The 26,257-nt window shown below is 53.3% G+C and overlaps 1 protein-coding gene across 1 annotated transcript in view; it reads right to left on the bottom strand.

Moving 5' to 3' along the window:
* The window catches only part of FAM135B (family with sequence similarity 135 member B), a 158,321-nt gene that overhangs the window by 59,466 nt on the left and 72,598 nt on the right, over window positions 1–26,257 (bottom strand). Inside the window, exon 3 of the mRNA XM_037166411.2 lies at window positions 13,812–13,891. Within this exon, the coding sequence (XP_037022306.2) occupies window positions 13,812–13,891 (80 nt within the window). The remainder of the gene's footprint in view (window positions 1–13,811; window positions 13,892–26,257) is intronic.

Raw genomic sequence — 26,257 nt, 5'->3', positions numbered from 1 at the left:
AGAGATGGGAGTTCCCTCTGGGGGCCGGTCCCACTGCCCTGGAATGAGCCACACTGACCAGTCCAGGAAGATCAGCAGTCTCGATGCTTCTCAGGGGCTACACCCCCTTGCCCCCCCACACTGAGCCGTGAATGAGTGGAACCTGCCATTCAGAAAGCCTTCTCAGCTGCACCCTTTCCACCTGTGCCTCACCAGCCCCTTCTGGACGTCTCCCTGACCCCTGGGGCGTACACCGGGGTCATGCCTGCAGTCAAGAAAGGGGGCAGGATAGTCCGTGTGGGTTAGGCCAGGAACCGACCATCAGAACACATGCCAGGCACAGCGATGGGCAGCAAGCATCCCATAGGCCACCTGCTGCCTTATGGGCCCCAGGGGACGAGAGGGTCTGGGGTGGAGCCAGGCTTACCGGTCAGTGTTGGGGAGGCTTGGAAAGGCAGATGCCTTGTGTGAGTGGAAATAAACATAGTGCCCCCACACCACCTGCAGGTCAGACAACAGGTCTTCCCGAGACCTGGCCCCACGGCCAGGCTGGGTGTCCTTGCTTCAGCCGGAGTGACCTGCGCTCTTGTCCTCCAGGACTCGGAGGGCTGTGCAGCTGACAGCTCCTCCTTCCCTTCCTCAGCTCCGTTCACTTCTGCTGCACATCTGTGCCAAATGTCCCAGCTGTGCTGTCCATCTGTGCGTGAACTTGGGAGTGACTGCAGGGCTGGCTCTCTCCTTCCAGATGGCCTGCAAGCCTCAGCATCCCAGATCGCTTGGTGACTGGGATGGGTCACCCTTACTACACGTGACATCTCGTCATGTGACCTTTACCACATAGCCAGACCAAGTTCTGGGACGCCTCTTGATCTGAACTCCTGCACGGCCTCCTCAGTCCCCGCCTATACCTGGACATGCCTTGGGCACAGTTGGAGTGGACGGTAACCACCCGCTTACAGTATCTGACACTTCAGGGAGCGGAGCCTCGAGGAACTGATTCAGGAGCTGCTCCCGCTGCCTCTCACTGGCCTATTCCAAACGCTCTTGCACTCAGTGAGCTCCCTTTGACTATCAGGGCTCAGAGCCAATGTCCTCACCTCTGTCTCCTATTCATTGACTCCCAGACACCACTCAGCACTCCAAGAATGCCACTCACACCCCCAAACCCTCTATTCACCAAAAATATTAACAACCCCAAGGCCTGGGCAGGACTGGAGACTCAAGATAGTCCCCGCTGTTGAAAAAGGCCCATTAGAATTCTCTTCCCGTGAGTCAATGTCAAGAGTACCATATGCTGAGTTTCCACTTCTAACTGCCTGTAGGTGGTCGATATGTGTTGGGTCCAGTTTGGAGACACAGCAAGACGACATGAGGGATCTAGAGAGCTTCTACAGGCCACTGGGACTCAGGGGGGACACTGAGGGGCTTGGGTAGAGTCTAGATTCTCCCCATTACAAGGGCATGATATTCCTGTAATTGCTTTGCTTTCTGTAAAGTGGAGCTTTAATCCTAATTTCAGGCTTGTCCTGTGTAACAAATTGGATGATGTGAATGAGTGTCTACGGCTCGCCATAAAGAAGCACTGGGGTTCGATGTTCTAGTGCCTTTCTGTCTTGTCTGGGGAATCGGCTCACGCCGACGTCTGCTTCGCCAACTGCGTGTTTCTCTCCCATCAGCCAGCTGTTTCTCACTCGTCCCCAGAGGTCCCCGCACGGTGCCGCTCAGAGAGTGATCTCCAACATTCTTTCTGAACACCCTTTCTCCTCTGACACTTCCCTCCACTGAGCCTTCTTCTCAACATCCCTCAAGACCCTGCTCCCTTTGTCCCTTCTTCTGAAGTCCTTCTCTCACTCCCTCCTCTGTCCCTAGAGCAGTGACGCCCTACTTACTGAGAGCACCTGTCACAGAGTGTCACCGAGGGACAGTTCTGTGTCTTTCTGTGATCAGACCAAAGCACCTCGGGGCTGCTGAACTTGCCCCCACCCTCGCTCCTGCCTCCTAGCGAGGCGCTGGGCCCAGGAGGCCTAGGATTCGTATTTGTTAATAAAGAGCCTCATCCTTCTCTCAAAATCCTGCCTGTGTCTCTGTGGCCTCACAGACTGTCACCTCCATTTAGAGACTGTCTCACTGCATGAAGTTGGAGGCAGCACAGAGTGAGATCCGATCCATATTCAACTTCGGACTCTCCACTCACCTGCCCAGGACCTACCCTTCGGAGCCTAATGTTCTTGCTGGTAAGTGGATCCCAGAGACCCCCTCTTCCTGAGGGTCACTGTGAACGGGAGAGGATGCAAGGACAGGTGTCGTCGCTTTTACTAAAAATGCGTGCCTACTCCCACCTTATGCCCTTATTTACGCAGGCGGGCGTCCCATACAGTCCCTGTCCTATTCCATTGCCCCCACCCCCACCCACATCCCCTCTCGCCTCCATCATTTCACGAGCTGTTTGAGGGCACAGGGCACAACACTGTCCTGTGGGGCTCTGCCCTGTGACCTCGGTGAGCATTTCAAAGGAACTAAGACTCTGGCAGAGTGACTGGTAGAGCACTGGCCTGGGGCCGGGATTCTGCCCACGGAGGAGCTGAGTCCTCAGCAGGAAAGGCGACTTTTCTCTGCTCGCGTCCGAGCCACCACCCTGGTCTGAGAGTGGCAGGTCCAAGCCGGGGACTGAGAACTAAGAGGAAAGCACACGGTTCCGTGGACCCATTTCACAGACAGGAGCTGCGAGGCTCCAGGCGGCAGCGCACTCAACCCAAGTGCAGACCAGCACTGAATTCCAGGATCTGACACCAGTCCAGGGCCCTCCCACCACCCCTCCCTGACGCTTCCTGGGACAGCGAAGGCCATGTCTAATGACCTCTCAATGCCTTTGTATGCAAGCAAATTCTATAACCAGCCTCTGAAAGTCGCGGCAACACCTGACTGGGTCTCGGCCAAGGCTTAGCCAAAATCCAGGCTCGTGTGGCTCTTCATCCTCAGAATCAATTACTGCAGCTTTAGAGTCAGTTACCAGACGGCCCCGTTCAGGAGCCAAGTTCTTTTGGCCCGGACAGACCTACTGCACCGGGTAGCATGTAGCTGCTTCCTAGATGATTGTTGAATTTGGGTTTACAAATACATTCGTTTGGAAAAGAGTATAAAACCATTAATCCATTGACCTTTAAAAATTTTTTAAAGTAACATCCTTCTCACTTGATCATTAGAAAAAAAAATGACAGAAAGTCAGGTCACCTGACCTGGAGAAGTCAGGTCATCCACCTGATAGAAGAGCCACCAAGCTGCAGCCGTGACCCGGGAGAACCCGGCTCCTCGACCCTCCTGGTTTACAGACTCTTGGAGATGTGGGTTTCTCCTTCAAAAGCAGAAACAGAGAAGATCTTTCTCCCCATGAAGCAGAGCTCAGTGTATCCCTCGAACAATCAACAGACGTTTATTTGCACCATGGCTGCAGATCCGTGAGAATGTGGGTCGGCTGAGCGCGCCTGGTTCAGGGGGCTGAAGCACAGTGCATTCACTTCAAAGAGGATAAACAAGAACATCCGTTTTCAGGAGCCACAGCTTTTATTGTGCTCTAAACTTGACCCATATCGACCCAAACTTCTCCAAACTAAAGCAATCAATACTGGGAATGGTGCTCAGGTGAAGCTTTCAAGCAGGATTTAGGAGGAAAGCAAAGCATCTTTAAATGACGTCTGGAAGCAAAGTGAAGTCCTGATGCGCCCTCCCAGGTGTGTGGGGGAGGCAGCCTCGTCCACCACTGGTGGAAGCTGCAACGGGCACTGTGCGATGCACCCCCAGTGTCCCCCCTGCACAGGCTCTTCACACCACGCACAGGAGGCGTGCCCAGAAATGCGGAGTCGTTCACCATCATTTACAAAGCCCCCCAAGCAGGGGCACATTCACCGAACTGGGGGCGAGTATGGTCTGCTGGTGCCGAGTGGCTCCCTGCGGGAGGGTGCACACCTCGCCAGGAAGGAGGGGAAGGAGACAAGCAGCAAGGGTGACGTTGGGGTCAGCCTGCAGGGCAGGGTCCCCGGGTGGGGAAGCCCTTCAAGGTGAACAACATCCCAAAGGATCTGGAAGAAAGGAGGGGAGACGAGTGGGAAGGGCAGAGGGAGGAGAAGCCATGACACCAAGCTTTCGCCCAGGCACGCAGGTGAGAGAGGGCAGGGATTCTGAGGGGGAAGCCCGGCCTGGGGTGTGGCGGTCTGCTCACACAGCATCTGGGGCTCCAAATGCCTTTGTCTCCTCCTCTTCCTCAAGTTCAAGCTAGGGGATAACTGAGAAAAACATCCCACAACAAGATTCGACAATGCAATTTATGGAGACTCATCTAAGATCCTGCTAGTCTTTGCTCTTGCACGGAGTCCAGAGTCAAGGCAGGGGAGCCCATGGGCACAGCCGGGGGACTGGGCCGCCATTCGAACTCTCTGTGCAGCCCCAGTCTGTGATGCTGCCTGTGACAGGGACCGGCCAGCTGGGCTCTCTGCACCTCTGCCACCTGCTCTGTGCTCTTGTGATCTGCAAACTTGTCAGCCGTTTGCTACGCAGGACTTTTCGCATGTGCTGACTGACCTGAGCCAGCTGACACAGCCTGACTCTCAACAAACAAGCTGGCTGCAAAGTGTGTGCATGGAGGCGGTTATATTCAGTCTCGAGAAGAGCCAGCCTCGGGGAAGGGCCGGGGCCTCGAAAGGTCGTCCGAGTGCACCCTCACTACGGACTCCTGAGGCTGAAGGGTCCCGGGGGGTCTCAGGCAGAGCGTGTCCGTCTCATCCTCACGCAGCCTCACAGAAACAGCAGTGGGCTCCGGCTTGTCCACATCACGGAAACCGTCAAACACATCCCACAATGTTCATGAACTACAGAGTCGTGAAGCAGTTATGCCCCAGCATAATGAATGAGATAACAAATTTATAATGAACAAAAATAAAAGGTATAATAAGTGGCTGAATTGTCTATGTTTTCTTTACATGCAGAGAGAGACTAGAAAGAGAGGCATTTAGAAAGAAAAATGGAGGGAGAGGAGAGAGAAAGAAGGGAGAAAAGGAGTGAAAAAAGGGAAGAGAGAACAGTGTGACAAAGAAAGATGACAAGTGCTGTGTTTGTGTCGGTGCAACACCTAGCAGGTAGCGTTGCGGCATTATTTTTATTCCCGTCCTTTTGGTCTTGAATAAATTCTCGATGACCCTGGGCGCGCGTTACTATCAGAGGAAACCCGCCGCAGGAACCTGCCTGCCCGGCGGCAGAGACAGGCACGCGGAGCCGCCCGAAGGCCCCGCTGTGTTGCCCCGTGACCCTGTCTCCTCCCGTCCTGGCTCCCAGACCTCAAGGCCGCCACCTTCAGTCCTTTCTGGGTGGGAGCTAACTCGCTGAAAGGAGAGGGCGTCACCACGGCACCTGACACACGTCTGCTAAAATTCCACCCCGGCGGCTTCTTCCTTTGGTTAGTCATCCCCTTGCCCGCGCTCCTTGGTGCAGGACCCCAAGGAAGGCTGACGCCTGACAAGGACAGCCGCTTGGGGACAGAGTCCTCAGGCCGTGTCCAGTGAGAGGGGCAGCCAGGCCTGGGAGGAGGGGGCTTTGACATGGACCCACTAGCCCTACAACTTCGCAGAGAGACCGAGCGTCCTTATCTAGGGAACATGGCTGCCGGCCCCTGGATGCAGGCTGTGATCACTGAGCGGGGAGCAGGGACGAGTACCAGCTGCATGATCCTCGCCTTCACTGAGCCCTGAGCTATGGGTGCCTGGGGGGGCATCGGGGTCTACACCCCACTATGTGCACACAGAGCTGAATGCCACAGAGCAAAGGCACCCAGACACGGCCAGGCTGGGCGGACCCCCTCCTGTGGACAAAGTGCTGAAGGAGGAGGAGGAAGGAGGCGAAGGGGTGGGAAGACAGAGGGAGAGACACACACATGCCTGACCTCCCACAGGGTAGCGGGGACGCTGACCGATGTGTGCCGATAGCGGTGAGAGTCGAGAGGGACGGGCACAGAAAACCTCTCGGGAAGAGAACGGGAAAGCAAGACCGCACCCACGAGGAGAGGACACAGAGCAGCGGATGTGGCGATGCCGTAGCACGAAGCGTGAACAGGGGAAAACAGAGGGTGTCACACACATCCTGGCGCAGGGGGAACGGAGGCGGCCGAGGCACTGTAGTTCCCGAGGGAAGTGGGAAGCAGCCCGGGCTGAGCCAGGGCAGGTGTCGGCGGGGCAGGGGGAAACTGGGAAAGTTTCATTTCAAAGACCTCAAAGACAAAGCTTAGAAATTGCTGGTAATGGACGCGCCCCAGGCCACATCAAAAGCCTCTCTGTGACTTGGGCCCTGTCTCGCTGAGACTTCCTCTTTGAAATCCAATCCCATCCTGTCTCTTTCTCTTGGTTCCGTGGCCCACTGCTGAGTTCAGCCGGCCAGAGGTCCTCCGCACCTGGGCTTCGGAACCCGCAGAATCTCCACGGGGAACTTGTGCTCAACGCTGCCTTCAACCCCTGGTGTCTGCTGGTGCATTAATCTCAGCTCAGATCCTCCCTGGAATCCTCGGGCTGGGGAGGGCCACCGGTGCACCTTTCACAGAACTCAAGTCCGTACGGCGTGGCAGCGTGGTTTCTGTAGGTCCTGTAGCTGAATGATTCAAATGCACGGCATTTGCTAAGGAAAGGCAATAAAGCCGGAGGCCGTTCTGATTGACATGCGGGCTCGGAGTCTGGAGCCAGGGAGCCTTAGACGAGGCTGTTGGTTTTCGTTTCTGTTTATGTCCCTGAGTGTCTAAGGCAAGGGCGTGTGTAACATTTATAATGATCTCTGCGTTTGTGTAATAGACACCTCGGTGCTCCCATCCGCCCCCACACCAGTTCAGGCTCCGCTTTCCATTTTGAAGTCTCCCCGTGATCACTCTTGGCCTTGATGTTATTCAAGAATTCTCAAGTGGATTCAAAAAGGAGAGTTTGAACAAAGGTCCCTGCAAAGGGGACCTGAGCCTGTGGGGGACTCGGGAGCGTGCCACACGTCAGCTTCCCCCCTGAGCCCAGAAGGTGGGCTCACATCCCTGCACTAACCACCACTGGGTCACAGTAGGAGCTGGGGGCGCAGACAGGGACAGTGGCGACAGGCTCCCAGGAGCCCAGGGCAGTCCTCCAGAGAGGCCCCGGGTGCCCGTGATAGCCAGCCACCCTGCACCAAGGGTGGCCTCCTGCGCTGGCTGTGCACAGGCCGAGCGAGAAGGAGCTCGGATTCAGTCATTAGGGAATTAGCAGCCCGACAGGGGTGGGCAGCTGCTGTGGGAACCTGCGTGAACCCACTTCCCGCTGGTCCAGTGGACTGGGGGCTGAGGTGAGGAGGGAAGCGATGGGCACTGGACATGGAAGGAACAATAGTGACAGAGGCAGAGATACCTGCTGAGGACGGAGGGCCCGGGGGGCCAAACAGGCTCCCTAATTCCATTTCCGAAACGGAGGGTAAGTGACCAATCGGGCCTGGACCCCACGGCAGCTGGGTCGCTGGTCCAGCTGGCCGAGCAGATCTCTGGCCTGGGCAGGGAGCCCTAGGTGGGTGGGGGGTGCTGCTCAGGGCCGGAAGCCCCGCCGCTGGCCGGGCATCCTGGAGTCTCAGCCTGTTCATCCTGCCCTCCCGCCCCCGAGCAGCTGAGCCCCACTTTCCTCGGGCCCCAGGTGGGTGCTCCCAGCTCGGGAGCTGCAGTGTTATACCTGCTTAATAGTCTCCATGCAAACAGGCATTTTTGATATTTAGGCACACTTTAATGGGCCCTGAAAGGAAACTAGACTGATTCACTTGAAGAATAAATGCCTCTCTCTCCCCGCCCCCTAGGCTGTGAAACTCTTAAATGCTTCCACTTAATAGAAATGGAAATTACCTCTCAAAACATTACTGAAGCTAATCACGGCAATTTTTACACGTTTCCACAATTCCCGGCACTCTCTCTCCTCCCTCGCGTGTGAGCGATGGCTGGAGGGGGCTTGTCTCGTGCCTAGTCACTGACCAGTCTCCATAAGCTTGAACGATTCCTCTCCCCCAAGTCCGACTTCATTGATCAGCCCCTTGAGGCAAAACAGCATTTGTTTAACACAACCTAGTGGGAGGGGACTGCAAAACTCCAGGAGCGAGCACCGTCTTGGTGGAAGGGAAGAGCCGGAACTAAGTCACAGACGTGGACGTGCGAGGGTTTGCGACCCTGAACCGAGAAAGCGCCCGCTGAGACCCACGGAGTGGAAGCCAGCCCTCCAGGCAGGGAGGGTCATGCTTTTTCATTTCTTCAGTTTCTCTCCCCGAAATACCTTCCCCCTCACATTTTAATGGACTATCATTCACCTTTGCTTCTCAGGCCTATGTGGTACTGTGATCTGCAATAAATAATATATGTTTGGTCTTTGTCCCTTTTCTGACACAGAGCTTCTCAGACCCTTGGAATTTTCCGAAAGAGGAGAAAGGTGTCTCCTGGTTCGTTAAGGGGGCGACTTGTAGGAATGAGCCCCTCCCCCGGGGCATCTGCCACCATGTCCAGGTAAGACGGTGTCAGAATCGACCTGAATCATTCGTGCACACACACATGTATATGTATTTATATGCATAAACACTGACACACACAGAAAGTTTGAAACCAGTTTCACACATTTACATGGGTGTGCATAATGAAATTATTGTACATATGGACATACATGTGTATACATATGTACATATATATATCCCATATGTGTGTCTTGTGATTACTGCTAAGAACAATTGAAGTCACACTTGAGTACCAAGACACAGAGTGAAATCTCCAGGTCCCCACGGCCTGGAGGAAGGAGAGTGTGTCCCTGCTCTCTCCTGCCCAGCCTCTGCTGCACGGCTCCCCAGGGCCAGTACGTCTGTCTATGGGCCTTGTCTCAGCAAGTGTCCAGGCACAGGGGCTGCCCGGCTCTGACCTGCCTCTCTAGGGCGCCTGACTGTGGCCACAGTACGAGGAGCCTCATAGTCTGCGTCCTTCCTCAAGTCCAAGGTGCTCACCCACACCACACAAACCAGGGAGCAGCACGCCCCGATAGTCTCAGGCTGGGCTCTGGCCCAGTGGGCCCAGCCTTGCCCGAATCCCACTCCTGGCCTCCTCAGGGTCCATCCTCCCGTCTGGTCTTCAGCCATCACGCACAGCCACACCCTGCCTGGGCAGCCTCAGCCCCCTCAGCCACGCTGCGGGCTCCCTTCATCTCAGTGAGGTCAGATCGCCCTGTTTCAGCACCCCCCCTCATCACCTTGATCTTGGGAACGCCTCTGTCGGCTCCCTGTGCAGGCAGTCCTGGAGTCCCCGGCCGGCGTCCTTGGAGCAGATGAGGATGGCAGCTGCACTTCCTTCCCCAGCTGCGGTCAAGCACGGTGCTGGGCCCTCCCCCACCCCATGCCCTCCAGCCCCGGCCGCCCCAGGCAGAAAGCCTCCTGAGCCCTGTTACAGTGAAAGGGAAGCCAAGGCTCACATGGGGAAGGGCTGGCCCTGGCACTGCCATGTGGCTCTAAAGTAGATGACAGGGACCCTAATGTGACTGTCAGCCTGGGACCTTCCTGCCGTCGGACCTGCCTCCCTAATCATCGGATTTCTCCATCTAACACTCTCCATTGCACGGAAGTTCAAGGAGAACAATTGGAAGACATCACAAGGACCTTTCCCTTTGACGTTTTGGAAGAGCCAGGGGACATCCTGGCCTCAGTGGCTCATTAGAGGCTCACCTGTGACAGATACTTCTCTATTTCCGGGAATGACCAAGACCTTGTAGACTTGAGACTCATGCTGAACCTGAAGGCCAAGTGCTCCCCGCTGCTCCCACATCTGCACAGAGCGTGCGGTACAGCCACCCGTTCCCACGTGTGTCCCTTCCATCACGTCTCGGCTGGGATCTTTCTGGAGCGCCCAGGGGGCGGTTCGCTCCTGACTGCTGGGAGCTCAGAGCCTTCAAGGCTCTGGGTCTGTCCGGAGACACACAGCGGACTCGGACAAGAACAAAGCCTGGGGTTCCAGGGAAACCGTCCCCCCAGTCACCTTTTAAAAAAGTGCTGAAGAAAGACAGCACAACCAGATGCGAGTTGTGGCTGCACTTCACACGGGAGCTTAACATTTCTCCCTGTTCACCAGATCGAGTCATATACATCTAGCTTAGAAAATTCAATGAGAAACTGTTTTGCATCTAGAGAAGCCGCATCTAAGCCGTCTGCATCACTGAAATGCATTTCCATGTCATGTGGCTACCGGAACACAGACATGTTGAAGGGGAGAACCAAAGTGTGGAACTCCACCCCTTCCTTCGTGAGACCACAGCACGTGCTGGCCCAGCGCTGGGCTTGGGTTGTTCCAGCGCTCTCACTGAGTCTGGCTGTGCCTTTGAACCTGAATCGAGCTGCCCGGGCCTCGGAACCCGGGGTCTCCCTTCTCACCTTGGCTCATTCTCACCGCCTGCCACCTATCATCCCATCGACACCTTCGCTCTGCTCTGTTCAGGTCCTGGGGACATAAGTCACAGTGTCACTTCTTCCAGATCTAGCCTTTCCTGGCTTTGTCTGTGGGGCCACTTCGCCTGGTCCTTCCAGGCTTCAGTTGGGACCCTGTCTCAGTTTCTACCTCTGCTGTACTCATTCATGTGACACTTCTGTCCCCTCCCCTCAAAGACCGGGCTCCTCCAGGTGAGGAAGGCAGCCCCTGCATCCCAGGGACATGTCCCAGGACCAGCAAAATGTTCTCAAGTCAACAACTCCCCTGTGCCCAGCAGCCACCTCATCCAGCTAATGGTTGTTATGAGCCGGCACCGTCCGACCACTCCGTGCCCGAGTCTTGCGGCCGACCACCAACCTGTCATCCCCATGCACAGTGGCAGAGCCTGAAGAACAACGGTTAAATCGCTTGTCCAAATCCGCCCAGCGGGGAAGTGTCTGGAGAAGGAGTTGAACCTGGAAAGCCCGGAGTTGGCGGCATCCCCACATCTGCATTCTGCTGCTCTAGGTACAGGAAGCTTTCTCTATTTTCATGTTAGACACAGTGGACAAGCCCCGTTAAATCATTTGTCCCAATGAGACCACTCAACTGATGAGTGTCGGACATCATTCGATCCCGAGTGTGTCTGGACTCTTTCTGGCTCTTCATCAATATGTCATATCTCACTGTCTAATTATATGTCTCATATATATTCATATATATGTGTGTTTCTTTCCTTTAACTCAGAAACGCATGCAGGAAGTACAGCATTAGTCTGGATGCCTGCCTGCAAATGTGAGTGGGCGCTTCCCCCCACTGCTCTGCATACAGAGGGAGCCCACGGAGGGGCAGAGTAGGGTTCCCTTCCCCTCCAAGCCGGACTGGCCTTGCCAGTGACCTTGACCAATGGAATGTGGGGGAATGGCCCCGTGCCAGTCCCCAGCCTATGCCCAAAGAGACCTGCAGTCTTTTTCTCTTTCCTTCCTGGTAAACTGAGCTACCATGTAAGAAGTCAGACCACCCAACGGAATGAAAGCCCAGCGTTCCCTCAAGTGCTCCAGCCACTGAACATGGGATCAAACCTGTGAATGAACATGTCTCAGATGCCCCCCATTGACGGAGCCCACAGCAGAACGTGGCACATGAGTGCCCAGCCAAGCCCCCGAGTCAAACCATATGATCTCACTCATCTGTGGAATCTAATGAACACACTGAACTGACAAGGAAAATGGGGACAGGCTCATTGACGGAGAGCAGGGTGACAGCTAGTGGGGGGCGGGGGGTGGAGGGATCGAGCTAAAGGAAAAAGGACTCATGGATACGGACAACAGGGTGGTGATTGCTGGGGAGGGTGACATAAGGGGACTAAATGGTAATGGAAAAATACGATAAAGATCAAATTAAAAAACAAAGAGAATCAACCCATGCTTTAAGCCACTAAGGTTTGGAGGCCCGCATAACGCGGCAACGTCTAACTGAAAAGAGCGCGGTCGGAAAGCGCACTGTGCGGAGGCCACCAGGAAAGCTGCCCAGTCCCGAGCCAGGGGCGAGCCTCGCTGCAGCTGTCTGTTGCTGGCCTGCACCAGCCTTCTGTTCTAAATACTGTGCTCATGTGAGACTCAAGGGCACTGAACACCTCCTAATTATCCCGTGTCGAACTAGACCAAGGAAGAAAATAGCTTCTGACCTGGGACTGCGTTTCATTTTTCTTTCTTTCTCTCCATATGGCCCTGTCTTCGCCCTTCTTTCCCAGGCTGCCCATTGGGCTCTGCCCACTGCTGGGAGACCCCCAAACCCCTGGTCCTCATAGCAGGGGCCCCTCAGCTCCCAGGGAGGCTCGGCCACTGCTGCTCTACCAAGTCACAGAAGACCTGGAGTGCTCGTCAGCCGGGAAAGGCTTCCATCAGATCAGTGGGGCATTAGTCCCACCTGACTTCCAGGTGTCACCCTGAGTTGGCGCCCTGTCCTGGAGCACAGAGCCCGCCAGCCTCATGGCCCTGGTCCTGGGACCACCCATGGGTCAGACCAATGGGACGCTTACCGTGGTCAGTTCCTGCCCTGGCTCCTCTGCCCTGAGAAACTCTGTGGAACGTAAAACACACTCTCATTTATACGCTAAGACAGGAATCCTGCAGAGGACGGATTGTTAGCCACTTTTCAGGTGAGGAAAGGCAACTCAAAATTGCCACAGCCCAAGGTCATACAACTAGTTCATACGATGTCAGGGTCCACACCTCCTGCTCTTAGTCAGGTTCACAGACTTTCTTCTGGCAGAAACTGGGGTGGGCGGAGCTATAGCACAGGCAACAGCAGAGCTGGGGGTGACCACCATCTCCGGTGGCTGGTTTCCTCCCCAAAGAGAGGAAAGGTGTGGAAGAGAAGATGTAAGGGGCCCGCTCCACCCTCCCCACACGCACGCCTCCTCCAAGGAGGAGCGGAGCAGACCAGGGCGTCTACAGTCCTACTTGGTGGGAACTCAAGTAAATGCAGGCAATTTTGCACACCCTACCACAACTCCCACAGTGGATGGTCTAACAGCCAAGCCAATCACAAAAGAACTTTCTGGGTGGTGGCCATAACCAGAACTTTTATCTCTACTAGACTTAATTTGCATAATATTCTTGCCCAGTCTCACTTGTCCAGTTAAAGCTAAACAATGATTCTCCGTAGCTTCGTGTTTTTATCTCCTTGCTTTCTCTCTCCTCTGTCCCGAAATTTGTCTCCTTCTCCCTGAGGTCTGGTCGAGCTGCACGTCCTCCCGAATTCACTAACGGAAGTCTGTCTACCAGGCCATCCTCTCACTGCCCAAATCTCACCGCTGATGGAACGAGGCTTCTGTTTCTGATCAAAACTCTCTCACACCGAATACCTGCTGGGAGCCCTGGACACCCCTGGACACCAGCTGCCCCCAGTTCGAACGTGGGTTGTGTTTGGCAGTTGTGCCCCGAGCCCAGAGTGTAGCTTCTGACTCCCGCCAACTGCCTGCTGATTCGGCCCCTGTACCTGGCTGAGCACCCAATTCTCTTTGACAACAGGCTTCCTCTTACCTCTTACCTCTTACCTCTTACCCCTGCGCTGCCGGGTGCCAGTTCCGCCTTCTTCCTCCCTGGTGTGACTTGAGCGAACACTCCCCATGGCCAGCTTTATGCCCAGACCCCCCGGGACAGCATTTCCTCTAGTCGGCGTCCCTTGCAACAATGCACCCGCAGTGGCCATACCAATAGCGGGTCTCCATTTCTAAACTCACTCACGCGGCTTCCGGCAGGGCCTCGCTGCGTGTCTCCACGCACCCCGCACTGTGCTGAGCCCTGGCACACGGCCATCAGTGCAGGTTCACTGCCAGCAGCAAGCGCCCCACCGCCATCGTCCTGCTCACCTGTCTGTCCAACGATGGACGCGCTCAGTCTGTGGGCGATCCTGGAGGGCACCTTCAAGGTCACTCGGATCTGGTAATACCTAAGGAAAGAGCAGAGGACAGGCTGCTGAAGCTCACACTTCTTTTTGTTGGCTTCTTCTGAAATCACCGAGTCTTAACCCTTAAGGTCACAGGGAATCGTGGATGTTTCTACGCAGCGGGCGTGAACGTGTGCCATTGAGGGGGCTCGGTCCATTGGCATGAGCGGTGGACCAACCCAGAGATGAGAAGCTGGGTGCACCTGAGATCACAGGAGGCACACACAGGCACAGGGGAGCAGGAGAGGGGACAGACAGGTCGCACAGCGCAGGCACACGAAAGGGAGGGGTCTCTCTTTAGTCAGAGACGTGCACTGTGCTTGCGTGGAGCTTTGGTGTGTGGAGGAGCACACGTGGAGATGGAGTCGCTATTTCTTGCACCACAGAGAAGCACTTGCTTTAGAAACCCAGCAGCTGAGCTGCAAATTCTGGGTCACAGCCACACGCCGGGCCAGTGCGTTCCTCTGGCCTGTTTTCAGTCTGTCAGTCCCATCCCCAGCTTCCATGCTCTTGTGACACCGCGCGGGCTCCCGAGACATCAGGACACCCTGGGAGGCACCCTCTGCCCACACGTGCGGGTGCATCTCCCAGAGTTCTGCGCCTCACGGCGAATGGCCTTTTCCCTCGCATGTGACCGGGCACATCTCTCCCGTCATAACTATTCTCCCCTTTCACTGATTATGAAATAGCATGTGAGTAAGTAAGACAGAGTGCAATGGGAGGAAAAGGGACCATAGACGTGCTGGTTACTCATGGCCCACTGAGCTCACGGCCGGGGGCTCTTTCGCTGTCCATGTCCTCACACTGGGAACATACGTGTGGAGTGTTACTGTTGACATGCCCGTGGTAAACTGAGGGAATGTAGGGCAAAGGGCCCTGGCACTGGATTCTTGTAGCTTGGGCCACATCATTCGAGGGCCGTGTGACTTTGAATACATCACACGACTGCTCTGAATTTGTTTTTGTTTCTGTAACATGGAAAGGTTTGTAAAATGGTAACTGTCCTGATGTCTGCTTCCAAGGAAAACTGTGTAGACACACGGTTTCCTCAGCCTTCTCACTAAGCTCAGCTAGAAACTCTGGCAGCGTGGACACACCCAGCAGAAGAAGCTTCTCCGAGGTGGAAGAGAACGCAAACAGTCCAGGGACTCCCGGGTCCGAGGGACCACATGGTGAGGCACCATGATGAGTCGTGGTGAGTTGTTGCATGTTCTTTCTGCCTCATCTATTCCAAGAGAAGCCAACAACCCAGAAATGCTAGCAGCTGAAGACAAAATAAATAAATAAAAAATAAATGATAAAAAACACAACCAACAGGACCCTGCTTTCTCTAGAGAAAGGACCTGAAAAGGGTCAGCCCAGCACAACAATCTTTAGACAGCGGTAGCTCCACACTGCCGTCAGCAGCACCAAAGACCATGTAAAAGCCGAGAAGTCCTCTGTGGCCGGTTCCCCCACCTGGCGAGACGGGGCCCGAGCAGGGAGGCAGTTCTCACCACTGATGAGAGTGACGAAACCCCACCTGTCCTGATGCGAGTGGGGACCACGTGGGCAGCCAGGATCTCTGCCCCCACCCGGCAGCCACAAGAGCACAAGTCTACCCATGGGATTTTGACGAGGGTTGAGAGGCAGTTCAATGAAGGGAAGTGGCCTCTTCAATAAATGGTCCCGGAGGAACCGGACATCCATGGGCCAAACCAAAACCCAAACGAGACACTTAACTGAAATCTGACACTTGGTACAAAAAATGACTCAAAGAAGATCACAGACTTAGAGGCAAAAGGCAAAACTATGAAACTTTTAAGAAAAAAGTAGAAGACAGCTTTGGAATCTAGAGCTAAGCAAAGAGTTCTTAAACTTGACGTTAAAGCATGATGCGTAAATTTAAAAATTGATAAATTCAACATCATCAATATTAAAAACTTGTCTTCTGCCAGATGCTCTGTGAAGACGATGAAAAGACAAACCACAGAGCAAGAAAAACTATTTGCAAATCCCATGCAGCTGATGCTCCCCAAGGATCCTGTGTTTGTGAATCTTCCTACTCGCTCCATTCGGGTATGAGCTACGGTGTGACTGACCGGCCCTGAGTTCAATGTCAGTGAACCGAGTACAATGTAGAAACCCACCTAAACAGAAACACGCCTGAAACAAGGTCGGGTATGGGCCAGCTGACCAAAGGGCTGTGGTGGAGGCTCCCAGGATTCTGCCGTCCCCTGGGAGCAAAGGCTCAGTGCACAGTTAGGACCGCGAGACCACGAGACCCACGGGGAAGCCCCACAGCCATCAACTGTGAGCGCCCTTGCCTGGGTGAGGGAGACTGAGGCAGAGCAGGTTCCTGCCCTGACCACCAGGGGGCAGCCACTTCGTAAAAGTAGCCCAGTAGTACCACTGGGCAGCTACGTGGGCAGTGCATTGCAGGACACTTCAGTATTTCAGGGAAAGACAGAAATTTGTATTTTCACAAAACAACTTTAAAACTGTAAATGGCGGCCCCTAAATCAATGACAATGGCGAGTGTGGTAACAGCCACCGCACGCAGAATTAGCAGCAGCGACCTGGCCCCTCTGTTTACAGAACAAATGTGCATGCAGGCCGAACTCCAGCAGGCCAATAACTGCCAGACTCTGATTTGTGCAAATGCAAAGTGACCCTGGCAGGACTTCTTTAATAAAAGACCTACTCGTTTCAAAAATTCTGTCACTGCAGGAAGAGACACAAATCCCACAACCCCCCACCACTCTCCCCAGCTGTAATGTTCCAACGGCTTCTTCGCTGGACATAAAGTGGGTCAATCGTTGCCAGAAGCTGAGCACCCCTTTCCGATCAGACTGTGCTGGGAGCAGCTACAGTCATGCTCAAGGTTTATTAAGTGTCCCTGCGCCAGCACCTGCTTCAGCAGGACTTCCGCGTATTCAGTTTTGTATGGTCCTCCATAAATTCTCTGTGAAAGAAAACATCCTCGCAAGTGCCGACCAAATAAAAACATCAGGTCACTGCTGACGCCAGACCACTTATCCAAAACAGAGAGGCCAGCAAAGGGCAGACACGACTCTAAGTCTAGAGGTACAGTTTCTTCTACACCTTTCTGGAGTCGCAGTTGGTTGTATAACTCAAAACCCTCTTATAAATAATTCCAAAGCACTGTCTGAATTGTTATTCCTTACAAACACTGATGCCACCCAATGGCGCTTCAAGCGTTTAGTCATCATTTTGAACTTCAGATGTTTTATAAGAACGCGTTGAAAAGAAATAAGCTGCAGTTAGACCCACCCGCTTGGCTCTGTCCTGATTAAACAGGACGCTTAAGGCCCCTGAGGTACCTTCTCTTGTCTGACATGGACCTTCTGCCGGGTCACAAATCCACACACCAGCTCACTCATGACATATGCCATAGTGTTTAATTCTTTCAGGAAATCTTTGATGCCATAATTTCCTTTTTGAAGATGAGAACACTGACCTCCAGACATGGAGAAATTTGTAAATACTCAGTACATATTCATTAAATAACATTTAGAAGCAAATCTCCAAAATGAGCTTATTATTTCATTACGAACACCCTTTAACTACACGTAGAGCCACCTCCCCCCAGCCAGGGCCCCTAGAAACACGCTGTGCAGGAAGGAGCCTTGAAGCTCCTCTCATCCTCAGGGAAGGAGCCGTGGGAGGAGAAGATGGGGGAGCGAGTTCGGGTCAGAGAGAGCAGAGATGCGAAGCGCAGGGGGTGGGCGACTTCAGACAACAAGCTGGAAAGGCTGAGTCATCTGGTCTGCACAGGGCTCCTCAGGGGAATAAAAAGAAAGAGTCGTCCCTCGCTGACGTCCCTCGGTAAGAACGACATGACGTGCGCCCTTTCGTGGCGTGGTCAGCAGGGCAGTTGTCTCTTCTATGACGCTTATGTCCCCGCCTTTGGCACTGGGAGAAGTTTGGGTATTCAAAATAATCATAGAAGAAGACCCAGGAAATGACCAGTAATTTCTACTACACACTCGGACTGATTCATCTGTTCTGACAGTCTCCACCCACCACAACCAGACTGCAAAACATTCTGTTCAGGTTTACTGGCCCCCACAGCAAATCAGATTTTTTTTTTTCAAGAGAAGGGGACTCCAAGAGCTTGGTGAAATTTGTGTGGATATTGCGATGTGGTCAAAACACAATGATCCTAGCGATTCATTTAGATGCTGCCGATATTCACAGCGATGACCCTCCTCCTCTCCTTGCTGATCTGGAAGAGTCTGCGTGGCTCGCACTGTCAGCTGTCAGCTCCAAATCCGTAATCCCCCACCCCTCCTCACAAAGAAGGACGACTCTGCCAAGTATTCTTGTCCCCACACCGGCAGAACTGCAAGTGAGTGGATCGTAGCCACGCAGTGACCCATTTCCCAGAGTCGTACTGTTGCAAGCGGTGCTTCCCCACCATGCAGCGGCGTGTCCTCAGTCCACGCATTGTTCTCCGGAATGCTTCGTGTTCCTTGGCTTCAAGTTGCTAGCCTAAACTTGGCCATGCTGGGAGGGTTCCCATCATGAAGATCAACAATGCTACAACTCTTCCTGTGTAAGCCAGTCTCACACACCGAGCAGCACCCTCTGTCCTCATGACCAGCGTCACCCGGTTCTTTTAACCAAAAGAAACATGAAACCTGAACAGGGTCAATGATTGGGTGATTTGGAGTAATTCTAAGGGAGTCACTGCTGGGTGCGACTCACGCTGGCAAGCGTTCTGGAAACATCTATTTTATTTTTGGAGACACCTCATCAAGTAAAACCACACTAATGGGGCTCCAGGGACAATCCTCCCCTGACTCGATGGGAGGAAGGACCTTTCCACGGTGCGTGCCCTTTTCACACAGACTGGGAGGTTTACACAAAGCGTCCACAACCTTACCACATTGTCCCCTCTTCCAAAACCCAAAACGAAACTCCAGCAGCAGTGACAATGACAATGATACCGTGTGGTGACTTAAGACTATTTAAACCTCTCTGAACTCCCGTCTTCTCCTTCACCAGTGGGGGTGCCAGTGGCTTTGTGGAGTTGCTATGAATAGAAATAAAAATGATGGGTATTATCGTTGCTATTCTAACTCCTGCATGCTGGCTCCAAACTGCTCATAGACACAGGTCCCTATTCATACGAGCAGCTTCTTACCAACTCAGACTAGCAACGCAACCAAGTAGGCTCCTTGGAGACACTGCGCATAAATATCGGGTTGCTGAGCTGCCCGGGCCCCGTGGAGGGCCTCCCATCCCTGCATCTCGTCTGCCATGTTTGCTCGCACCGCCTGTGAGCAAACGGGTGGACCTGTTGCCCGCGCCTAATGAGTCAACCCAGTTGGGCTTTCTCATTGGCCTGAGCGGCCATGTGTCCAGGTTGCTTGAAGAAAAGGGGCTGGTACAGGCTCCCTTTGCAGGTAAAAGGAAGGTTCCTTTCGAAGGGTCAACATGGAACGGGATTCGTCACGAGCTGCTTTGTACCCAGTGATGCTCAACAGGTGGCGACCTGCCTCCCTTTGGATTTGAGGGAGCATTTGCTTTTCCTCGCATGCATGTTGCTTGATTAAATGAGGCTGCGTGCAAAGTCGGCTTTCAAGCTTCTCGCACAGCTTGAAATGACATGGGCAATTTAGAACCTCAGACCAGAAAATCTGCCACGCGACATCACACTGTGACAGAGGTCTCTGCAGACAGAACACTCCTAACTGGCAAGACCAGATCCCGAGCTGGTCCCCGGCAGTCAGAGGGGACGGATTGGGAGGCGAACACCACTCACAGGTTGTTCGGCACAGGGGACAAAGGCGTGGCATGAAAACATGATGGATCCCCAGGGTGCTGGCTTTCGCCCCAGACAGGCCAGGTGTTAAATCCTGGATTTGCCACTTAGGGTGGGGTATGACCTTGAGCAGTTAATTTCATCTCTCTGAGCATGGTTTTCTCAAAGTCAACATCAGTTGTTGAGATGACCAAATGGGCTATGACACTTGGAACCCCAGCACAGTGCTTGAGGTGTAACAAGCACCAAGTTCTTTCCAAGCTACGGTTGTGCTCATCATCAAAACTCTGACTCATCAGATTGCTAAGGAGAAGTGAACACAGAAAAGGCAAGGAGAGTCCCAGGGGCCACCCACATGGTTTGCAGGGTCCCCAGTGTGGACTCATCATCCACCCATCGTACCAACATATCGGGGCATCGCCTTCTTCTTGGATACCTACTGATATTGAGTGATAAGAAGAGACCTTCAACCAACAGATGGATAAGTTATCTCATTGTCCTTTCAGGCCCATCGTCATTATTAGCAACAACAACCACAGCATCAGAGTGAGAACACAGGAAGTCACCCGTTCTTAGAAGCCAACCTTGAGCTAGGCCCCAAGCCAGCTGTTTGGCGCGCATGGCCACGTTCTGCCTGGAGAGCACGCACATAAGATGCTCATCGTCTCTTCCAGGATTCCCACAGAAACCTGAGGTTTCAGAAAAGACGTCTCTTACTCACAGACTTATAGCTCAGAAGAATTGGGATGGAGGCTCATGGCTATGAAACTCCGAAGATGCAAAAGTGTCCTTCAAGTTGGGGTCAACCTGCCCATGCCACCAGCAGGTGCACAGGTACATGACGATTCATGATCAGAGCATGAAGGGCCCGAACTCTGAGATGCCGTGCTGGGGACAGTAACAGAAATGCCATTGCAAGCTTCTGTCTGCTCCGCTCACACGCCTGCCACTCCAGCATACTCAACGGCAAACTGACCGACATTGGGTGCAAGGCACCAAGACTGGGGCTGAGGATACACAGGGGAGTGATGAAACTGCCCTTGCCCTTGAGGAGCTTCCAGTCAAGCAGAGAAGGAGGCCAGATTCACAAATAATAACCCTAGTCCCAAGGAGGCACTCGGGGTTTCTGAGATGAGTGAAAGCAAGGTCAGCTCGGAATGCGAAGACATTCCCTGACATGGCAGGCAGGGTACGGTCAAGGCAGAAGGGAATTTACACTGGTCCCTAAAGGTAGTAGAATGTGCATGAAAGGCCTCACATGTCAAAAAATGGGAGCAAAAATCAGAGTTCAAGGCCAGTAGGGCAGAGTGGCCAACAGCATGATGGTGGTGAGGGATCACTGAAGGCAGGATCCCGGACATCACCCATTTCCAGCAGAGTTGCACTATGATGCTGGTCTCTGGGGATCAAGGCTAGAACTGCATTCAGTAGGTCTACATGCCCTGGGGAGTCGCCATGTGCTTGTCCATATCAGGGCGCAGGCTGTGGCCAACAGCATGATGGTGGGGGACGCCATGCACTCTGTATATCACTACGCCTGAGTTCGCCTGGCTTACTCAGGGTTTGACCCACTTTCCAAGAATAAGTTAGCGCCGCTGAAGCCACATGCCCCCTGACCCCACCCTGAAGAGTGGGCAGGTCTGGGCCATGCTGGGGAAGAGGGAACAGCGTTCAGGGTCAAAGAACAGTTTGAGAAGATGAAGAGGGGTGTTCCTGGAGAAGGAGAAAGTACGTGGGGACAGAGGGGAGCTCAGTTTGGCCGGGGTATAGGACGGAGGAGGAGGCACGAGAACCGAGTATTCGTGCTAGTACACTCTACTGCGTACACACATGGCCTCCACTGGCAGATGTGGGTGTGGTGGTTAAAGGCACCACTGTGAGATCACACAGAGTGAGGTTTAAGTCTCAGATGCATCACCCCCCACCTGTGTGACCGCTCTGAGCTACCATTTCCTCCTTTGTAACCTGCAGATAAACAATGAGACCCAACACATTGGGTTGGATGAGGGTAACATAAAAAATGTTTAACGCAGCCCCAGATAAGCCTCCAATAATCCTTAGCTGGATTAACAGAATCGTTGCCATTATCATTGTAATACAGAAAGTCTTAGGGGAAGGCACTGTGCCACGCTGGGGAGGTAAGGTCTTTGGGGTCGCGCCCGGGTTGGAACCTTGGCCACCTGCCAGGTGTACAACCTCAGGGAAAGCGTTTCGGACGCGGTTCAGGGCATCGTCAGTCTCCGGCCGACAGCACCCCGCCTCGCCGAGCCTGAGCCTCAGTTTCTGCATCTGCCAAAGAGAGATGAGAGCACCCATCTGCAGCTCTGCTGTGAGGAATAAATGAGGCCACACAGGACAGGTGCCAGCACACGGTAGGGACCCAAAAACACAGGCGCCGAAAGCACTATTTTGGACGCCGCCGCCTTCAGCCCTTCCTCCCTCCTGAAAAGAAGAATCACACAACCTAGAATGAGTCATGATTTCCCACACGAGCTCCGATGACAGGTAAAGTAGGTCACTACACTGTGCCCAAAACAGCCAGGTGGCTGACTGCGGGTGATTGACAGGCAGAGACAGAGAGATGACAGGCAAGCACACCCGCCCAGCGTTCGCTCAGAGAAGAGCCCTGATGGACGCCCGGCCCGGCCGGCAGAATTTGTCCTTTGAGAAGAAACTGTCACTGCCATGGCTAGTTTTGCTCCCACGACCCTCTATGTCTCTTAACTGTCTTTTGATATAAAAACTGCCAGGAGTTTGAAGCCATTCTGGAGTCTTCCAGGGATTCTCTTTCTTCCCTTTGTATAAAAATTTCCATGTTCTCATCAATCAAATCTTTGTCTCGGCAGAACTGTTTGGAAGGAACTACCGCACAGAAGCTCCATTTGGTGCTCGGCCATGACAGTGACGGGGGACGATGAACCTGACCACCATTCTAGGGGGCAAACTGCAACTGGGATGTCTCCGTGGTCAGGCTGGCTGGGGAGTCCGTGGGACCCCCGCAGGTTGGCTGTGAGGCTCAGAGAGGCTTATGCTGCTGGGACCTTAGTCCCCAGCCTGATGGAGCTGCAGCCTCAAGGTCATGGCTGTTGGCAACACCCACAGTACCGTGAGGGCCGGCTCAGCAAGTTCACCAGGGAGCAGGCACCATCTAAGTGCACTGGACAGAAGGAAGAAAGGGACAAGATTCCCCACGTTGAAAGGGGGATGCAGAGGCCACTTCATAAAGCTCTCAGCAGTGAACCAGGAACGGCAGCTTGAATGGGAGCGTGCCCATCACATAGCCGGCTGTGTGTGTGCATGCACACACTTCTCTCTCTCACACATGCACGCACGTGTGTGTGCATGCACACACTTCTCTGTCTATAAAGCCAGGGTATCTGCTCTTGCTTCTGCAGCCAGGCACCCCCAGCTCATTTTCACAGTCCGCTGCTTTTTCATCACCTTAACCTGTACTGCAGGTGCATGAAAACAGCAGTAGGGTCTCTCCCAGCTCTAAACAAAGTACCGTGATTCTACGTCATCACTGACCTTGTGCTTCCCAAAGCCTCGGGAAACAAGACCCGTACTGGGCTTTGGTCACAGAAGGTCAGTAACCAGCCCTGGTGCCTGGCAAGGAACAAGAGAAATGAAATTAGAACCAAGGCCTCTGTCTCTTAGGAGACACGTCTGTGTCCCTGCTGTTCCCTTCTCTCTTTAAGAGGCCTGAGTAGGAGCCACCTGGACTGCAAACTGGAGGGGCCACACACAGGGGACTGGGGACCAGGCACTGGGCTCTGCCCTCGGTCCACGGGAGGTGACAGGCCCTGCGGGTGCATCTGAGCTCACCAGAGGCTTCTCTGCAGGGCCACAGTCGCCCCCTGCCAGGCTCCTTCCCCTACACACCCACCCGGCTTGTCCTCAGCCAGGGGTTAAGAGGATAAAAGGCTTAAAGCAGCAGCTGACTCCTGAAGTCACAGATTCTAAAGTAAAAAAAGATAAGCCAGGATCAGGATCATTGTTAACGGGAATGTGGATTCGCTAGAAAAATAATCCGGAATATCCATCTCTATAAGCACTTGGGTAACTAACCTCTGCTCACTCTCTGTGGAAATAATTATAATAATGACATTTTATGGGGAGGGGAAGGTCACATTTGTATGAAAATATTAATTACAGGATTTGAGAGAAAGAAGCCTCTTAGAAATTACTGGGCCCACCCCACCCCACCCCCCTTGTGCTGGATGGAAATGCAAGAACCCCAGGTCAGACCAATTTAGACAAACACACAGAAGGATCTGGTTTGCACAGGTGGGAACTCCTGGGGCTGAAATGGTGAATTACACCCATGGCTTTCAGTGGGAAAATCGTACCCCCTGGCCATTCACTGGGGGGATGCTGTCTTCACAAATGTGTCCCTGTTGAGGCCCTGATAGTGCTACCCTTGTAGGCCCACCTCCACTCTGACCTCCAAGGCCCTCCCTCTGTAAGCTGAACGCCCAGTGTGGCCCTCTGCCAATCCTAATGCCCTGCCCCCCTCAAAGAGGGACTGACTGGAAGGAATCTCAGCACACAAGGCCTGACCGGAAAATGTCCAGACATTGTTAACATAACAATAATAAAGGTTTCCATGACATCTATGTAAGCTGGCAGCCAAGGAGCGTGGACTGGAATGCACATGTGTGAACAATGAGGACTTCACTGTACTGGTCAGTGGGGACGGTAGATGCGGTTGAGTGAGCATATGCACTGTGTGGTCGTCACATTCAGAATGACTGAGTGAGTAGAGCAATGAGTCTGCATCCAGTTTGCACTAAAGCCTGGACATCCCTCCGTGGAAACTCTTCAAATGGTTCAGAGGCCACAACTACAGGCAGCTGGTGATTGGCAGTTTCATCACATCAGCCCGCTCATGCGTCACAACTCCTGCAGTTTTTTGATGAAACATCAAGTCACCCAGGTGACTCAGACTCCATAGCTCAGATCCGGCACCCTGAGACTTTTGGCTTTTTCCAGAACTCAAATCACCTTCGAAAAGGAGGAGATTTCAAACCATCAGTGACATTCAGGAAAATACAATGGGGCAGCTGATGGCAGTTGGGAGAACTGTGTGAGGTCCCAAGGTGCCTACTTTGAAGGGGACTGAGGAGTCATTGTCCTATGTACAATGTTTCTTGAATCTTGTATCTTCTTCAATAAATGTCTCTACTTTTCATATTACATGGTTGGATACCTTCTGAGCAGACCTTGTATTTTAATAAAAGAAGTAAAAAGAAAAAGGACTGTTTGTGACAGAACCAGACGAATCAATTAATTGATCTCTGGCAAGCAAAGATAATTGCATTTCTGAGTCTATTAAGGCCCATCAGGGCTGGTTAGCTAATTTCACAGGGAGCTGGCTGTCCCTGGACATCAGGCTGTGATGGGCAATGTCACAACAGCATTTTCTTTCAAGAGCCACTTGACATACAACTCAGCCATTTTCCCTCTGGGAGAGGAAAGACGGGTGAGTTTGTTCAAAGAGAACCATGGTCCTAACGTTTCTGGGAGCATCCGACCTTTCATATCAGATCCGTGGGTCTGTCCGGAGGTCTTTTTGACGCATCTGCTCCGTGGACAGGACTGAAGTTCCCTGCGAAATCGTTCGTCTGCCTCTGAGGAGAAAACCTTCTAAACCATATTGCAGAGAAGGCATGGCAAAGAGATGGAAGATGAAGCTGAACGTCAGATGAAAACCTTCGCTCAATGAAAATCAGTTTGATGAGGAGCCTGGTATAAATTAAGATTGAAGATGACATTTAAATTCATTTCCAAGGACATCACTTAGTTCCCTTTCAGCTAACAGTATTAGACACGACGGCTCACATTCTCACAAAGAGGTATAAGTAAGTTACGTACATACTGATGGCTTACAAATACTCACACAATGGGCTGTACCATGAGTTGCTCACTCAAGTATTGCGTTTCCTAATGAGAAGACTATTGTATGTGAAACAGCACCTCCCCCCTGCTCTCGGACCCCCGGAGCCTACACTGGAAAGCCAACCCAGAGGCTCTTTAGGAGCTCGAGCAGAAGGAATGTGCAGAGGGGGGTTCGCTCAGACCCACTCTCCCACGGTGGGGCAGCAGACCTCACAGCCCCACTAAGAAAGCACGGTCTGGGCCACGAACTTCCCTACCGTCACGAGTCTAACGAAGACAGGCCAGGACAAATGCTATCATCCTCTACCTCCTGCCCTCCCCATCTGTACGCTTTCCCTCACTTCGACCCTCCTGACCCCACTGAGCCATTCTGACCTATGCCTGTCTTTCCAGGTCTGCTGCGTGGCCAGCTCCCACCCATCAAGTGACGAGTGACAAGAGATGGTTCTGATGCTGTCTCCTCCCGGGGCAACTTCTCTGACTCTGCCCACAGATTGGGTCCCCCCAGCTGCTTCTCCTCACAGCACCCCAAACCCATCTTTGTTACAGAACACGCTGCCCATCATGGTCGCAGTGTGTGGAGTACCTGTCTTCTCACTGGCTCGTAAATACCTGAAGGGCAGTCTGCCTTGTAGGGTCCGGGCTGGAGAGCCGACTGTAATGACATGTTGGTGTTTATAGCACTGCATTTGTGAGTGGAT

The sequence above is a fragment of the Artibeus jamaicensis genome, unplaced genomic scaffold (genome assembly GCF_021234435.1).
Source record: "Artibeus jamaicensis isolate MK-2021 breed Jamaican fruit bat unplaced genomic scaffold, CSHL_Jam_final scaffold_916, whole genome shotgun sequence".
In the NCBI taxonomy this organism is placed as follows: Eukaryota; Metazoa; Chordata; class Mammalia; order Chiroptera; family Phyllostomidae; genus Artibeus; species Artibeus jamaicensis.
Note: the sequence above shows the minus strand (reverse complement) of the source record. Positions and strands in the feature narration are given on the sequence as shown.